General features: G+C 41.9%; 1 protein-coding gene across 1 annotated transcript in view; it reads left to right on the forward strand.

The window, feature by feature from the left end:
- The first annotated feature begins 670 nt into the window (after positions 1-670).
- The window catches only part of LOC117702877 (uncharacterized), a 35,286-nt gene continuing 16,861 nt past the window's right edge, over positions 671-19,095 (forward strand). The window contains exons 1-4 of the mRNA XM_076928216.1: positions 671-822; positions 1,654-1,816; positions 2,992-3,123; positions 3,809-3,995. Of these exons, the coding sequence (XP_076784331.1) occupies positions 705-822; positions 1,654-1,816; positions 2,992-3,123; positions 3,809-3,995 (600 nt within the window). The 5' untranslated portion in view covers positions 671-704. The remainder of the gene's footprint in view (positions 823-1,653; positions 1,817-2,991; positions 3,124-3,808; positions 3,996-19,095) is intronic.

Here is a 19,095-nt window from a genome sequence, read left to right on the forward strand (position 1 = left end):
GGATGGTAGATGTTGCCTGTATCTTTGCTCTACCTACTGCCTTTACTCTGGGTAGTGACTGTGCTACCAGGCCCCTCCTTGCTTCCCTTGGACAAGGGAGTTTACATTGCAAAAATGGGATTGTGGAAACACATGTCTGAATATATTAAAGCAATGTCTCCCCTCAAGGCATGTGCACAATAAGAAGATATAATCCAATTTGCATAAGATTAAAGGTGCAGGAGAACCATTGTTGCCTCTGGGAAACAGGACACCCTGGGGAAGTGGACTGTAGTACATGAATGGAACCTAAGGGTAGATTTATCATGGAGAAGAATCTCCCTCAAGCAAGAAACCTAGACCTTAAGGTTCTAACAAAGATGAGCTGCCCATGCCAAGGCCCGAACCAACTCTCCCATCCAAAGTGCTTGACTTGTAATGAAGCAGAGAGAAATCTCTAGCTTTAAAAGGAAAAGTTTCCAAGGGGTATCCCCTGAGTCCAAAGAGAGACTCCAGGATAGGGCACCTCAGAAACTGGTCAATGTGGGGCAAGCTGGTCAGCAGGTAGGCCATGGCAGTTTCCAGAGACATCATCAGTCCTCACTTCCCTGGACAATCTCTTGTATCCAGGAGAACCCTAGAATCTTCTGTGATGTCACCAGTGTTGTGGTGACACCAACTGCCTGTGGGGTGTTCTGTCAGAGCCTCTGGGTTCACAAGCAGTCATGTTGTCCATGCTGCTCAGGCTGTTTCGTAGGGACAATACAATACAACCAGAGACCAGACCTAGGCAGAAGGCATTCTGTAAAGCAGGAAGAAGGAGATGGCCCTGGGGAAGACACAGTGAGTCCTGGGCAGTGCATGGGGAAGCTTCCTGGAGGAGGGGCGCTTGAGCAGGTCCTTACAGGAGAAGGGCTTAGCATCTGGAGCCTCAAAATTTCTTAATGGCAGACCCAGAGTCCAGAATTTCTGATGATTACTTTCACAGAGATCCAGGAATTGACAAGCCTTCAGTTGCTTTGCTGAGAGATCTGAATTTCCTGCTGAGTGGCAAAGGATGCCAGGAGAAAGTTCTGTGAGAATAACAAAGCCTTACTCTTAGGATAGAGTGCTGAAGCATTTCATCCTCAATAGATTCCTGTAGGTTACATGGATATGTGATGCCAAGAACAGAGAGGGATAATCCCCTTGTCAAGTATCAAGGTCTCAGAGTCTTTGGTCTGGATCACACATGATGTGGGCTGAATTACATTCTGGGATAAGTGTAGTAGTGTGTGGTTTTTCATCATGCATTTAAGAAGCAAGGATAGGTGTTGGCTTGTGGGAAATGTTTGGTGCTGGTGTTTATGGTCAATCTATTTTGTGCTAAGCAGTACAGACTACATCTTCAGATATAAACTGACAATGCCCTCAATTTCTTCTTGACTGGGTAAGCTTAAGCACTGCAGGGTTAGTGGGACTGCAGTAGGGACTGAGACATATGTTTAGTGATGGTGGTTGGGAGCAGGGACATAGGTGAGGAGTCCAGCTTGAAGATAGCATTCCTGCTCTTTCAGGAATTCACTGTGTCTCTAGAATTCCCTCTTCCTCAGGCTTCTCTGTGGGAGTAAGTATGGTTTCTCCTATTCCTGTCATATTTTCCCTACAAGTTTCCTTGTGTTTCTCTACCTGAAGGGTCTGTTGGGAAAGAGTCCTCTCAAGCCCACACCATCAGTGAGCAGGAGCAGAGAATGAAGAGGTTGGAGAAGCTCAAAAGGGACCTTGAAAGAATGAAGAACGAGAGAGATGAACTCCGGGGAATCCTGGCACATTATATTAACAAGGATTTGAACAAGAGGTAATCATTATGCCCAGTTCTCAGCTGACTATCTTGGGCCCTCTCTGTTGACCCTAGATTTCCACATATCACAGGAGGCTACAACTCCAGGCTATCCTCATGTCCAAATGCATTTTGCTATTGGATATTCAACAGAGAACTTGAAGTTCAGACAGGAGTGAGATGGGGTCACAAGCTCTTTTGATTCCTCCAAAAGAAAACTATAGCCTGTGGCATGAATCATTCAGGAAATAGCAGTATTAGTGTGTGAGCTCTTATCATGCATTTTTAAGATGCCTGGACTGGTATTGCTTTGTGGGAGATGCTAGCTGCTGTGTGTTTACGGTGAATCATTTTTGTAATTTTCTGGAGCTGCTTTGGGTCCATTTAGTCCTGTCAACAACTGGGAGGACCTGGTTCTATTTGCTGCCCCTCAGTGTGAGTGGATTTCTGGCAAGTCATCACTGCTTTTTTCAAATTCTGTTCAGTTTACACTGAGATACTGTCACATCACTGTATGCATTTGGCTTTGTGATGGTGTATGTGTGTGTTTGTGTTTGTGTGTGTGTGTGTGTGTGTGTATGTGTGTGTGTGTGTGTGTATGTGTGTGTATGTTTGTCTCTGTGTGTGTATTCCACTTAAGATCCAGGGAGTCTGTGTAGTGTGATGGGGCTGGAGAATTTACCTGACTGACTTTTTAGGTAATGAGAGTGATGAGGCCATGGAGGGTCACTTGTAGCATCACAGCACATGATCTCTGTGCGCACCACTGATGGGCATTAGAAAATCCTGATATAGGCAGTAAACCCTTTTCCTTGTAAATACTGAAGTTTGGGAAATTATGTAGTGATAGAACCAAGAATTGAGAAAACCTTGTCTACAAGGTGAAAAAGTGTCATCACAGGGTTAAGTTGGACCTAGAACTGTGGCACAGGCTCCTGGAAAGTTCTTGAAGACCTAATCTATTCCTTCAAGACCCCTCATGAAGCCAAAGCAGGTCAGCTCCCATAGCTCCCATTTTTTAGTTCCCTAGCTCTACTGTGCCCAGATCAATTGTAACAAGTTTAATAAGCACCAAGAGGACCCAATACAAGGCATTAGGTTGTGGCATATATGGGCTGGGGTAGTTCACGATTCAACTTGAATTAATGTAATCCTTAAATCCTTAGTTCAGGGATTATTTGTTCCTTCCACAGGTTCAACTTTGAGACCACGATGCTGGAGATGCAACATGACCAGGTGATGAGTGAGCTCAAAAACATTCCGCAGCAGATCAGTGAGGCCTTGTATATGTGCCAGGAGTTGACTAAAAATAATCAACTTTACAGGTGAGTGACTAACACCGTTGTTTCCCCAGCACTAGGCACAGAATGTGTCTGCCCATCATTTTCTTTAAAACAAAGTGAGGACTCTGGTTCTATACTTTTGCCTCTCAACAGGAAGCTTCCTCCCTCAAAGAAAGGCTCTAGGATTGTGATCTCTTGAAATCATTTTGATCAAGTGTGATGAGGCTACGAGCCCCTCCAATCATTGTCCTTCCCAAGTCAGTATCCTCTAAATACAAAAGGTGTGCACCTTGATGGAGACATCAATCAACCTTGAGTCTCTGGGGCACTGAAAACACATTTACAGATCTGGTTTGCATGAGACACATAGAATGATGTGTACCTGTTGGGTCTTCTCTCTTCTCCTAGAGAAGCTTTGACCTGTCTCTATCTAGAGGTGGTTCTCTAATTCCAAAGACATATATGCAATCATGGGTCCCATGTCCTCTTCTGGGAGATACATGAGTCCCTGTTGGTGTCAGGGTTTTCAGAAGTACCTTGAGTCTTCTGGAATGTTGCTTTCTTCTTGATTTGACTTTCCTATATGTGAGGTCCCATGGCTACTCTGGTCTGTAGTCTGAGGCTGTCTGGGGATCAGGGCCCATGATGAGAAGGGATGGTACTTGGAGAAGTAGGAGGAAGATGGATGGTGCCTGGGAATAATCACCATTTCTTCTTTGTGGTTCAGCATCAGGAACTGTCACCTCCTGACCGAGTCTCTTCATATGAAGAGTGAAGTAAAAATGCTCTGGAATGCAAACAGGCAGCTGCTTAAGGAACAGATTACACTGGACGTGTGTTCTAAGGAAACAAGGAGGCTATGTGTGGAGGCCAGCATGAAGATCTATGACAAATTTTCCAAGCATATCCAACAGGTAAGATGCATGGAGGATGCTTAGGAGCAGGTTGCCCTCATGTCTAACCATAAACAATGTCAAGCCCAGATAACCATCCTCCACCTTGTCCAGGCACTCTCCTAATTCTTATCCAGTTGTTCTGTGATCATTTACAAGACTTTCTGTGGAGTTAGGCTCTCTCAAAAACTGGATGATTGGCAAGCACACACTCCTGATCAACTACAAGCTGAATTTCGTTAAGATAGATGGGGTGAACACACATTACACACCTACATGCCATTGTATTAGAGGGGTTCTATGTGCTGCCTCCTTTGCAGTAGCACAGAACATTGAGTGATGAAGTCAGGGCCTGTAGGTAGTTTGCTTTGGACCCATGGGTCCAGCTGCATATGTAGGGGAGGATGACCTTTTCAGACATAGGTGGGAGAGGAGGTCCTTGTTTCCATGAAGGCTAGATGCCCCAGTGTGGGAGAATTCAAGGGCATGTAGGTGTATGGGTGGGGGTCCGTGGTGGTACATCCTCATTGAAGGAGGAGGAGGGGGATGGGATAGGTGGTTTCTGGGTGGGGAAGATGAAGAAAGGGGATAAAGTCTGAAATGTAATAAATTTTCTAACAAAAATTACTTAAAAAAAGGTGGGGGTAGAGGTCTTGTGTCTTTTCTCTTCCTCAACCCTGCATTGCAACATGGTGTCCTACCTGAGCCTAGACCTTGGTTCATACTGACAGAGCATGAGAGATAGCTCATCAGTCCTGGTTTCTGTAATTGTTGCTAGAGTTCTTTCCTGTAGCTTGTATTCAGGAGCTGACTGGATGAGCAGGGATGTTTGAAAGACTTCTCTCAGGCTGAGGGTTGGGTGAGAGATGTGAGGCTTCAAGCGAAAGATTTCTCAAACTCTCTCAACCTAGTCTGCAGAAGTTACTAAGTTTTATTTAGTCCCCACGGGATGGATTACAGAGTCCTGGGTCTCACATGAAACATCAGATATTCACAGTCTACATTCAGTGGTTCCTCCTGCATTTTGGTCTCCTTACTGTTTCCCGCTCATTTATGATTTCTGGAATGTGTGTGTGGGGAGGGGGGGAGTCATATGCATGTCTGTGACAATATGTATATAGATGTGCCTGTTGAGAGGCCAGTTAATTACATGTGGTTTTGATCAGTCTTTCTGTTTTGGTTAAGCTGTCTGACCAGCATCTTTGAATCTTCTGTCACCACCCAGGCAGAGCTCCTGGAATTGCTTTGTCTCAAGTAACTGCTACAAGGTTTCATAACTCACAGAGAGGAAGAACATGTTTATATGTTTCATTGTTTTGAGTTTTCTTGTTGCTGTTGTAAGAAAACAATTTCTTAACTTAGAAGAAGCTAATGCTGTCTGCTCCATGTGTCAGATACACAACTTGGCCCACTGTGCCTTCTTATGAGCTTTCTTGTCATTTAGATGAAATCAGCAGGGAAAGGAGGAGGGCATTTGTTTGCCAGGATGGGTCTTACCCAAGACACCTAGGCTCCACATAACCCACACTTGAATTATTCAACCCTTTATCAAACAAATAGAACCCATGTTGCCAACACTTAAAAGTCAATAATTTCACATTTAGCCCAGCCCTCCCTTCTGAAATCTTAACATATGACTTCAGTTTCCCCTTCCCAGTCCTTCCTTCATTCATTACAATTTCCTAGCCCGGGGTTTGGAGGCCTACCCATGTGAGGAACAACCACAAAGCAGACATATAACTCTTATAACCACAGCAGGATATGAGGCACAAAGGGGTGCCCAGCAACAGCTGGCTGCACACATGAGACAAAAGGTGGCCCCAAGGTGGTCCTATTCAAAGGAAACTTATGGACCTGAACACCAGCCTCTTGTTCTAAGATGGGAGTGTGGTGCTCACCACAGTGTCAGTGTCAGTGTCAGTGTCAGTTTGACATGAAACATGAAACAGAGCAGCAGGTCATCATGCTGCTACACCTAGCTCAATAGAACAAAAGGAGACAAATAGTGGTGTAAAGTCAGATTGTCAACCATTGGTAGTGGGAAGCCTATTTATCACTATTGAAACTGGTTATAGATGGAAATCTATTTACCCATATTGAAATCACTTGTAAGAAAACCAAACACTTCAGTACATGGAGGTGAGCAGGAGGCTGCTGTGTCAAATCCATGGGCCTGAGAGTCAACAAGGGTGGCTAAGGGTCTGTATCCACCTCTATGCTTTTGTTGGATAGTGACTGCTTTCTGAAAGGTCAGGTGGCTCATTGCATCTTCTCAGCATCCTAGTTTGTTTTCCTCATTTCCTCCTACCATTTTTTCCCAACTTTGCCTAAGCTTGACTCCGTTATCTTTGGCCTTGGAGTTTGTCCTGGGTATAACTCTGTGAAACACTGAGTTGCTTGGTGTTGCATCTGCATCAAGCAGAAGTCCCATACCTATGATGAGGTGCTAGAACAGGGCTGCCTCAGACAGCCCCTTAGGCTCCTGGTAGTCTAAAGCACTCACCCTGTGTTCTGTCTGTAGCACTCTGTAAAGTCTGTCATTCAAAAGTGATTTGCTTTGAGTTAAAATCATCCTCAAGGAGGGCTGGAAGAAATGAGGAACTTCAGACATGGCTGATGATATAAAATGGGGCAGCCCTGTGAGAAGCCATGTCCAACTCTTCAGAAACTGTATAGTTTCTGTAGTCCCCATTGACCCAGCCACTCCAGAACAAGAAGTAGGTGTCCACAGAGGAAATTATTGCAAATCATGGTTGTAGTGGTACTTCACAGAGTTGCCCTGAAGTAGAAACTATCCAGAAGTTCTTCAGTCAAGGAGTGAACAAGTATACTGTAGTGCAGCCCTTCTATGGACTATTGCCTAGGGTGATCATACAAACCACCATTTGGTCTTGAACTAGTTAGACATATTTTCCACAAATTATCCCGGACAGGATCTCCTTATGTGAAGAAAAGTCTCACTTTGCATCCTACTTACAGAGATTTCCTAGTTGTCTGGGCTCATAGCTTTGGTTACAAAGCCACACAGGCTGTGGAAAATGGAGGGCCTATTGGAAGATGCTGCTAACTTTAGAGTCCATGGAAAACAGTGAGCAAGATGCAGGGACAGGCTTGTCCACCCTGATTCCATGTGCCTTTGCTGGGAACCAAGCCGACTGTGCACAGCCTTAGGAACTTCCTAAGCTGGCTTGCATACCAGGCCCAAACTCCATATTTACATCCTTTGTATATTAGGGAAAAGCATTTATTTTATTGAGCTGTCTATAGGCTATGCCTACTATGTTCTCGTCCCATTCAAGGTTTTTTATTTACTTTTTTCTTTTTTTTTAAATTAATCAGATTATGTTTGTAAGTACACTGTCTCTCTCATCAGACACCAGAAGAGGGCATCTGATTTTACTAAGATGGTTTGTAGGCTACCTTGCGGTTTTGGGGAATTGACCTGAGGACTTCCAAAAGACAAATCAGTGCTCCTAATTGCGGAGATATCTCTCCAGGATTTTGTCAATTCAAGCATTTATTTCTTATGGCTTTATAGTGTCCTGGATGATGTCTTATATTAACATGATCAGGGAAAGTCAAAATGTTCCTGCAACTGTATGTATGAACATGTGCTTTTGTGTGTTCAGGAATGTGTGTGTCTGTCTTTGGGTGTGATTGTGTGTGTGTCTATGTATGTGTTAGTGTGTGTATGTGTGTGTGTGTGTGTGTGTCCATTGCTGGGCTCAAACAATGTAGGATCATTTTGCTGTCTCTGAGATATGAGGTACTAGGATGGGATAGCAGGAGCCAAGAAGATTTCCTATACCTGTATAACTGTATTTTTGGATCTCAGGCCTTCCACAGGATTCTCTGCCTCAGTCACCTAGGAGCAGCTCAGAATATTGTTCTGATCTAGTTTAAAAGAAATCCTGTCCTTGATCATTCTTGTGATCCACAGAGTTTGTGTCAATTGTGTACTCTTTCTTCCCTTCTGAGCTCTCTGGTATGACCTGAGCCTATTGTCCCTTAAGTCACCCCACAAATAATACTACAGTAACTATAAACATAGCAGGGGTATTCTTTGTCCTTCATGAATATTTGTTTTAAAGTTCAAGGCTTTCCCTTGGGAAGATTTGCATGCAGCACACTCTTGCTGATTATAGTATCTCTTCAGTGAGCATGGATTTCCTGTGAGATGGTTTCTCTAAGGATTCGCAGATGCAGGGGTTCACAAGTAGAACCAGGCAGGTTCCTGCACTCCAGATATAATAAGAGCCTTCACTTCAATGGTGGCTAGGTTCCCTCGAAGGCCTCTGTATAGTGTTTGATTCAGAATTGCTACACAGTTATTTTTCAGTATAATATATATGGACCATTGGAGAAATGTGGTGTTTTATTTTAACTCCAGCACAGTGTGTAGTTCACTGGTCACTTTTAAGCCATTTTTTAAATCTGAGAAAAAGTCCCAGGCCCAGGTGCTCTGTGGCTCTTCTCCTTTGGGGATACTGGGAATGATCTTAGGCTGAAAGGTCATACTGGATTGTCCTGCTCAATAAAGCTGGTGTTTGCTGGATAGCTGACATGGCAGGTCCCCAACAGGCCTTTGTCTCTTCCTCCCCTAGGTCTGAAATACTCCTCCTGAAGCTCAAACAGGCAGACCAGGTCAAGATTTCCCTCAGACACAACTCTTCACAAGGAGAACACATGTTGAAGAGATTATTACCATCGTTGGCAGCCTTTGGACAATATTTACAAGGCCAGTAACAGGCTGTAGGTCTGTGCTGTAAAATCTGCAGCTAAAGAATGCTTCTTAGTTTAATTATAATCTTTTGGATTTGGTTAGAATTTTGATTGCTTTGAGTATATGGTTTCTTTGTTTCATTTGAAGTTTTGCTGTTTATTTATTTTTTGTTATGTTATTAATTTGTTGTTTTACTAATTTTATATACTATATATATTGACTCCCCCACTTTAAGTTGGTATTGAATAAATTAAATGTATTTTCATGGATAAAAATGTAATCACTAATTTTTCCCTCATGAGACCTTCTGTATTCATGTGTGGTTCTCTGTCTCCTAAAACTGCAAGTATCAGGCAGGAGTGGACCTCTTCAAGTAGCATGTGGCTTAGGCCTCATTATTAGTTCCCAGGCAGTCACAGCTACACATAAAATTGTGCTTTTGATATGGATAGTGTGTCAAAATCTGTGGATCCCAACTTCATGATGAAAATGTATCCATGCTGTAACTTTGTTGTTATAAATTTCGCTATTTAAAAATGTACCACTATGTAGATGATTAAGTTGAATAAAGTAGAAACACAAGTGTATTTCTCTAATACATCACAAGAAATAAAAATATTCAATAAAGGAGTATAAAATAAATCAGTAAACATGGAGCTGTATGCCTCTTGTTTTCTTGAAATATACCATCACTTATGAATTCCCAAAAGAGATAATGAATTTCAAGACCCTTTTGGAGATGTTGGTTATTTTTTTAGTATTGATTTTTTTATTCTTTTTTAATTGTTATTCTAATCATAATAATGGTTTCTTTTTCTTTTTGCTCTTGGTCTGGACAATATATTTGATGCTTTTATAAAAATTTGTTTTTTATAAAAAATTTTGGGGGCATTGTTTCTGTTTTTGAGTTATTTCTTTTATATGTATGGGTGTTTTTCCTGTTGTAGTTTTTTGCACTACATGCTTTCAAGTCCTCAGATGCCAGGCCAGAAGAGGTCAGTGGATTCCACCTGGAACTGAAGTGACAGAGGATTGTTAATCATTGCTCTTTAGGTCCTCTGAGAAACACATTCTCAAGTGGATAAAACATCTGTCAAACCACTGCCTGGACTTTTGTCCTTCCTTGAGTGGTGTATTATCTGCACTGGATCACACCCAACCAAAGAGAAAAGACTCTTGAGACCTGTAGGGTCACATTCCTGGGGTAGGCATGCTCAGTGTTTAAACTTTGAGGCCTCCATGTAGGGCATTAGAGTGGCTTCCTGATCATGCCTCTGGATATCTTATTGTTAGGGTTGGAGTTGATCTCTCATGTCTCTTCCTGCATGACAATGCAGATTGGGTTTATCAGATGAACTGCAGAATTGAGAACTCTCCTAAAGGTGGTAAATAAATCATGTTGAAGTACCATCAAAACAGTGTTTAGAGTAAGCTTCATACAAACCCAGAGGATGGAGCCTGCAGCAGAGGACACAGGACTGTGGTGGTGAGTATTTCAGTTCAAGACTAGCAAGGGAGAGGGATGGTAGATGTTGCCAGTATATTTTTCATGTGGTCTGGAAAATTCATCTACCATCTTTCAGTTTTGAATTTAGCTTTATTTATAATTAAAAATTAAAAGTAGAATGCAGAATATTCTTCTTTCTTTTTCTATGTTTTTTTATTGAAAACGATTTTTAATACAATACATTCAGATTATGGTTTCCTCTCCTGCAACTCTTTTAAGATCCTCTCTCCCACTAGTTCTATTGGAATTCACACATTTTCGAATCTCTCCTAGACAACAAATAGCCATTTAGATAATATTAACCAGCCATTTAGATAATATTGACCAGGGAATGTTATAGATATATTTTAATTAAAAACCCAATTAAGAAGGAGACAAGGAGAAAGCTAGAAAGTTAGCTGTGTGCTGGAATTTCATTTACCCCTTCTCTTAATTGGCTAAGAAATGAGCAAGCAGCTTTACATGCCTGTCATCACATCTTCCACACCATGATGACCCAATAGTGAACCAAAATAAGACTTTTCCTAACTTGCTTTTTGTCAGGAACTTGGTTTCAAAAAATAAAATAGTGACTAAGGCACAGATCCATCTGACCCTTGTAAGTCCCCATCTTACATTGTTATGCCTCTTATTTGTCTGTCCTAGATAATATTTGAGTGCTGTGCATAGCCAAGGCAACTCTTGTGAAAGAAAGCATTTCATCAAGGGCTCGATTACAGTTTCAGGAGTTTAGGACATTATCATCATGGTGGATAGTATTTCAATATGTTGTCAGACACTGGAGGACTGGTAGAGAGCTACATTGTGACCTGTAGGCATAGAGGCAGGTATAGAACTGGGCCTAGCATGAGCTTTTGAAACCTCAAAGTCCATCTTCTAGAAAGCCACACCTCCTAATCCTTTTCAAATACTGCCACTCTCCAGTGACTAATCATTCAAGCATATGAGCCTATGGTGTCCATTCTTATTCAAACCACCATACAGTCTATTACTAAACAAGGTCACAGATTTAGGAGAGCGAGACTTCAATTTTTGAATCAATCAAATCAATCTATAAGGGGGCCATAGTGTTTTCTAAGGGTATTTATATATGTTTGACCCTGGGATGAAGAGGAAGAGGAAGAACTGGATTTATCTGGGAAGAATAGATTTCTGTGTAGTGTGGGGAATTAGCATGATTGCTTCAGGCATTGGAGTTCTTTTCCCTTGAGGTGCAATCTAAATAATAATTTTTTAAATGCTCCCAGAAATCTTGTGTTTTTTCAAAACTGGTAAAAGTAATTCACTGTGTTCTTCAGACCCAGTATCAAATGTCAGAGTAGGACAAATGTATCATGACTAATGAGAGGATAATTTCTCTATTTAACGAGTTAATAAAAAGTACATACAGAAGCTAAGGTAAGATGAAGTACAATAAGGGTCATCAAAGATAAGTTGTTATCATATGTGTATTTTCATTAAGTGTTTGCCATCATGGCAATTATATAATGGGATCGTTCTTTGGGTGTTGTGATCTATACCCTTGGTTCTAAACCACAGGATCTCCAGGCCCTGAGAGACCCTTTTTAGGAAAGGAGCAGCTGAGGTTGGTCCAGTGGAAGCTCCATGTGCAGGGTAGGGAAATCCTAGGGGCTGAGTCAGGAATTGGTGGGTGGGTGAGGCAGCACCTGCATAAAGGCATGGGGAGGTGGTATAAAAGTGTGTTGTGAAGGAGAAAATATGGAGGGAGATAACATTTGAAATGTAAATAAATAAATAAAAAAACAAGAAAACACAAGAGCAAAAGAACCTTAGACAAATCACAGATGTAGGCAACCCTGGAGAAGGACAACCTACAACAGAGATCAGGAGCTAAAGATGCAAGCATCACCAACAGAATACAAGAGATAGAAAAGAGAATCTCAGGCATAGGAGATACCACAGATGATATTGACAAGTCAGTCAAAGAAAATACAAAGTGTAAAATACCTGTAACCCAAAACATTCAGGAAATTCAGGACACAATGAAAAGATCAAAAATATTAGAATAACAGAAATAAAAGAGGGTGAAGAATACCAGTTTAATGGCACAGAAAACATATTCAACAAAATCATAGAATTTTGGGCTTCTGCTCAAAGACCATCTGTTGGACTCTAAAGATAACAAAACCAGGGAATATGCTCCCCCAGAGAAACTCAAGGACAGGATTCCTTGCAATAATATGAGGTTTATTAATGATAAGATGACCAGATGACAACCAGGATACTAGGGTTCTCTTGCATGCAGGCAAGAAGAACCCCAAATTAAAGCTAAGGGCAGCTTATATACTATTTTTACAAAATTTATGAGGGCAGTAATACAGTTACTTCTTAACAATAACCATAAAGGCCAAACTCCAACAGCCATTCCCAGGCCTGGTTTCTGTTCCCAGGCCTGGTTTCTAAGTAACTCAAATTTACACCTTATCTTTTTTACAACAAAGAAGGTCAGCTTAGGTAGCTTCTGTTTACCAAGGTTTACTTGTTAATGGCTCATAGACTCCTATCTTGGGTCTTTTTTCCTGGAATGTTTGTTTGAGTCTTTGGAATGTGTTCTCCCTGGGATGTGCCTCTGGGGCAGCTAATATTTAACTCAAACTTAAGAATGTTTTAATTTTAAGTTCAAGCTGAGATCTGAAATTACATTCTTACACATCCTTGTGCAAGGCTTTACCTTACCTTTCTTCACTACCTGCCTTTCTTGTTCACTTTTCCTTCCATCTTGAATGCCTTTCTCATTGTGTTCCCATCCTTGAGTCTGTTAGTTCACTGTTGCCCCAACTACCTCCTTTCTCTTTCCCAAACCATTTTAGATTACAGGAAGAACATGGTGAAGACTCCCTCTGCCCTTTCCCCAGTTCTTCCACAGTGCAAAGTCTCAGCAGGGCTTTCCATCAAGGTAAGGGAAGAAAAGATGGAGAAGCAGATTTGTCTCCATTTCCTTTTTTCTCTAACAAAAGTCTGTCCTGTGTTTAACCATAGCTCCAAGTCATGCATTTATTTCCCCATATGTTTATAGACACTTACACACACACAGTCATTGGTTACTGTCTCTAAGGGATGTAGAAGGATTTGTATCAGTATACTGAATATATACCCACATTTCAAAGGCTTTCAAAGCAGCAAAATGAAGCTGATAGGAAGTTCAACCTTGGAGTGAAATTAAACATAGCTTCCCCATTTCCTTCTTTCTGTTTTTTTGCACTTTAATTACAGATATTTGTCTTCCAAGTACAATGTCTTTGCAGGACTCTAAGTAAGGAGGTTTAATTTACGGGTTTTAACACAACACTGCATATAACACAGTGTTCTTTTACTATTTGTTCTCTCATAGATTATTAGATCCTGACCACAGTTGCCCTTCCTTCCTCTCCTTCCTGATCCCCCCCTTATCTCTGCTTCTGGGGCACCTACTCCTCCTTCATTTCCCTTTAGAAAAAGGGAAGCCTCTCAGCATATCAAGCAAATATGGGACATCAAGTTGCACCAAGATTAGGCACCTCCTCTCATATCAAGGCTGAAACTACACAACCCAGTAGGAGTCAAAGTGTCCTTAAAGAGGCAAAAGAAAGAGATAGAGACATCCTCCTCTCCTGCTCTTAGGATTACCACAAGAAGATCAAAGTAAACACAACCATAACATATGCAGAATTGCCTAGGGCAGGTCCATGCTGGCTCCCTGGTTGTCAGTTCAGTCTCTGTGAGCTTCTATGAACCCACATTAGTTGATTCTGTAGGTTTTCTTGTAACACAGTGTTCTTAGTAAGTACTTATTAATAGACTGAAGGAATATATAGGGGGTTGATCTGGTACTGCTATGTATTCAAATGGTAAATACTGACCCCCAAGATCTGGCTACTACCCCACTGTATTCCCCAAATACTTGATGTTGAAAATTTTCTGGGTTCTTGATGCTGCAGCAGTCTGGCATCCTGGAGATGCGTTCACAGTCTAACACCTGCTGCTGGTCCATCAGGACTAAAGGAGACCTCCTGTTTTCTTTCTGTCCTCCTTCTCCTCTTCCTCCCCTGCCTTTTTCTATCTGTATCTTTATACTATCTCCTCCTATCTCAATTCTCTCTTCTCCTTGTGGTTCGTACATGTGACCCACACCCCACCCCTACAGCCTGGTAACTCACACTTTACCTCACTTCCTCCCCCCCCCAGTAATTGGCTTTTGCCAGTTTTATTTAACCAATAGTTTTAAATTGGGGAGCAAGGTTTACACAACAAAGGCTGGTGTACATGAAGATTTTTTTATCTTGGAGCAACCAGGTCTTGGGGTTCAGAACTTAGCATTTCAATTGCACCTGAGCAAACCCTTAAAAATATGCATATTAGCACTTAGGTAGTTTTGTGTTTAAAATAAAACACGAAATAGGGAGCTAAGGTGCTATGAGAACTCAGAAAAGCTGCTGAGAAGAGGTCTGTGTTGTTGTGCATAATCGATCGATCCTCTCTTAGGAATGTGAAGGCCCCGAGCAAGCAGAAATGCATGGAAATGAACAGATGCTACCCGAAGTAGAATGAAGGACAAACATGACTATTTCCAGGATGTCATCAGCAATGAGAGAAAGCAGATGCTGATCAGACTCCTTAGTGCCTGCATGTTCTGGATCAGTAGTTCCACATGAAGTCTTGGGCTCACATCCCCAGAAAAAAAGAACAGAAAGAAAGGAAAGGAGGGGAAAGAAGGAGGGGGAGAGATGAAACAAGGGGAGATTGGGGAGGAAGAGATGTGTTATTACAGCTAGTGTGTTTTTTCAGTTATGGTAAAGCATTTAACTACTTCCCTGTGATTAAAAAAAAATCAGATTGTGTCAGGGTTTGGAGACCTGTGTTGGAGCTAAGCAGTACCCCAACTAGCTCCTTTAATTTTAATTCTTTAGCCATACTAACATATTTCTGTTAGGAGTCGCGGCGAGCGGTGACAACATTTGCCATTACAAGATGGCTCGGGCATCTGGTGCTCCCACAAGTAAACAACTAAACTGGGCAGGTGCAAGAGGCAAAAGCGCACCAAGCCACTGCCCATACTGGGGCATAATATGGGGTGATGAGTGAACAACCAGTCAGAAGTGAACACACCACTCTAGGGTGCATATAAGCAGTGCCTTTTCCAGGCTTGGTGTCTTCTGCTTCTGCTGAAACAAGAATAAATCCTTGCTGTAGTAACTACCCGAACACTGCCTCACGTGTCTCTTTCGCGGGTGAAGGGGACGCGGAAGGGGCATGGAATATATTTCAATGGGCTCCATGTGATATTCAGCCTGTGATACAAAATATAATAATCACATTCAGCCTCTCTTTATCTGGGCCCTCCCATTACAATCAATCTCAGTAGTGTCTTCTCTCCTTTTTCTTTCATATCACGTTACTCCATTCACCTCTAAAATGGCATCTCACACTCTATAGGAGTCCAGACATTATTCTTCAAATGCACATAGATTCATCAAGTTGGGAAGCTTGACCTAGAACCACATAGAAAACAATACTCGGGTTGGAGACACAACTCAGATGCTGAATTGCAAATGTTTCCTACCAACTTTGGTAGGAGTTACAGTTTCTGGAGTCTGAGTTGAATCTGCAGAACTTCCTGGTGAGAGGAGAAGTCTCTGGAGTTGGAGCTACAGGGTTATTTTGAGGTCCTCTCAACCCTTGCTTCTTGTGACGACCACACAGAGTGATCATCAGACCTCCACATGAGTACAGTGTCATTCATCCACATGCCTACAATAAGTAAATAAATGTGATAAAAGTATTTGAGTGCAGTTTAGGTATACAGACTTATTTGTAGGAGCTAATTTATTTAAACTTCTGGTGTATCAACTTTATTATAAAGATTCTAGCCAGTGGCCGGGACACTGAAGGACAAGCTGGGTGCTCATAACTGGACCCTTTTCCCTGTGGTTGTGGGCCGTATCCCACTAACTAGCAGTTTCTCTAACCCTCCTTTTAATGATTTTTCTTCCATCCTTAGAAACAGAGGCTGCAAGAGTCTGACAACAAGGTGTCAGCCCAGGGTAACATAATCATCAAAGACCTTTTACACTCTGATGAAAGTCAGGGAATTCAAAAATTATATAAGAAGCATTAAAATATGCAGAACAGTGGAGTGCAAAAAATCTGTTTGATCCCAGCACTCAGGAGGCAGAAGCAGACTGATATCAGAAAGAGGAGAAGTTTGGGAACCAGGGTCAAATTAAAAACAAGACCCAGACCTACCTTGGGAGTTACAGTGTTGAATCTGAGTTGAGTCTTCAGAACTCTGTAAAAGGGTCCCTGAAGTCAGAGATACAGGTTGATTTTGAAATCCTCTCCACCCTTGCTTCTTGTTGCCGCCACACCGAGTTACCATCTGACTACCACGTGGGTACCATAATATTCTTTCATGTACCTACAATAAATAAATAAATAAATAAATAAATAAATAAATAGCGAGATCTAAGCTAATCAAAGCTCATGATGACCCTGTCTCAAAAAAAAAAAATGATATAAAATTAAATAGTTAAAAAAAAAAACCATTTGGCACTGTGTGGAAAACAAGGATAATCATGGAAAATGATGACAGGCGTTTACTTTTCTTTACATTTCCTAATCAGCCTAGTCTGGGAATGCTGTGCATGAAATTCCTGAGATGCTGTTATTGAGATCTGTCAGTAATTTCTGAGGACGGCTTCATTTCAGAGGAGTAGATTACCCACTGACACTTTCTCTACTTCCTCTTCCTCCTTCTAAAATTTTCACTTTACTGACAGCAACATTTTTTTTTTTTTTTTTTTGGTTCATAATACTTGAGTGCTCTGGGAAGCTGTCCTTAATAGAAGAGATTGGAAGGTGAGGTGGGAAGGAGTAAATCTGGTATAAAAGTCACTCACTAACTCAGATTCATTCTTTGACTGTGCTAACAGTTCTCTGGGAAACTGCTACATGTCTGGACACCAAGCACATGTTAGCTGCAGAGCAGTTGGTCTCCAAGTGTGATCTAGGATTAGTACAGACAGTATCACCTGGCGATAGGTGAAATGCACAACTGCAGATTTCTTCCAGACCTGATCCTGGAATGGAATGTATTCCAGGAGTCAGTAGGTTTCCAGGGATCCCTCCAGTTAATTCTGGGTTACCCTGCCTTGAGATGGATCACTATTGGGGACCCCTGCTGGCAGTTGCCAGCAGTTGGCACTGTGCACATGGAGGCCGAGGGGCGGGGTCTGTGGAGCAGGCTATGCTCTGCAGTGAGAATCAGGCTCCACATGGGACTGTTAGTCAGGACACCAAGTGCCTTGCCTTGGGATCCCACGGAGAAGTGGTTGCGTCCCAAGTCTCTTTCGCAGGCCCCATGCAACCTGCCTTTACAGGCCTTGGGAATCTGCTTCGGGCCTAGGAGGGGTGAGGCTGGTCTCAGGAGTGGGCAAGCATGCAGAGGTGCTCAGGGCAGCCCAGCTCTGAACGCCCCTTCAGCACCTACAGGCCTCGGGAGGAATTGCATGCACGTGGTGCACAGACATCCAGCAGGGAAAGATACATATAAATCAAAGTAAATAAACAACACTCCAAAACCAAGCAAAACCCTAAAAGCTCCAAATATGTCGCCACACTAATATTACCTAAAAATAAAACCACATCTCAACATGTGTGGGAATTCTCAACATGGAAATGTGGGAAGTCTTTATCTGGAAAGTTATTATTTCAACTTTATAGTTATCCCTGAGGCTGTATTTCAAGGACATGAGAGGCAGATAGCTCTGTATTTCTCTTTTTTAAACACTCTGAATGAATACTCCTTTCCTAAGAGGCTTTAGAACAATACAGTGGTGGCTCTCATTAATTTTGTTTGCATCACTGTTTCAGGACCATGTGAATGCCTGCACCATATTTTAGGGGTATCTAAACATATGACCTAAAGGGTACGGTGTGGATACAGTTTTCATCAATAAGTGGGTGTTCACAGAGTAGACCATGATGTCCATGCCCCTAAAAACTACTGTGTAGAACTGGCTAGCTGGCTGGGAATTCACAATGTAGCCTGAAGCTCATAGAGGTCCATCTCTGTCTGTGAATTCTGGGGATACAGCAGTGTGACAACACAGGTGGTGACAAGAGCTGTCAAAGTGTGAAGGCTTTGAAAATGATGTTTTCTAATTCACAAAAATGCAGCCATTTCTCTAATCAGCTAAATCAATATAGCCAATGCATATAGCCACAGCAAAATACCAAAATAATGAACAGAACGACAAAAAATATCAAAACCTCAATCCAGTGGAACAAAAAAGCCTAAACCTCAAACCAAACAAAACCCAAACCAAAATCAAATGAACAAGCAAATAAACACAAATCACTATGAGCAGTGTTCTCTTGCTGCAGTTTAGCAGTGGTGAACTAAACCATGTGGCCAGCCTTGAAGGCAGGGTATAAAGGCAGTTTCAGATGTAATAGGCTATGGAGACTTTCGTTGCTACGTCTCTTTAGGGGCTTTTTAGGTGAAGCCTTCCCAAGGCTAAGGATGAAACTTATTATAGGCTTTTGCTCAAAGACTTTTAACCTTAGTTAACTCATCTCCTTTAAAGATTATCGCAGACAGATCAAAACTAGTATTAATTTTTACTCTTGAACCTTTTCTCCTGAATGCTGAGCACCTATGGATGTGCTTCTGCTCTGTCGGAAGCCCTGCCTGCTGCAAGCACAGCAAGAGGGGTATCCTGCACACCTCTGTGTAGAAACACACTTGCCCTGCCAATCTGGAACCTCTGCTCAAATATTTCTACTCCTAAGAAGATGAACATCTTCTTGATGTACAGCAATAATTTTGTAGCACATTGTATAATATAATATACACCATATAACATAGACTATAATTTCTAGCATCCTAAGTA

This window comes from Arvicanthis niloticus, chromosome 2 (assembly GCF_011762505.2).
Source record: "Arvicanthis niloticus isolate mArvNil1 chromosome 2, mArvNil1.pat.X, whole genome shotgun sequence".
In the NCBI taxonomy this organism is placed as follows: domain Eukaryota; kingdom Metazoa; phylum Chordata; class Mammalia; order Rodentia; family Muridae; genus Arvicanthis; species Arvicanthis niloticus.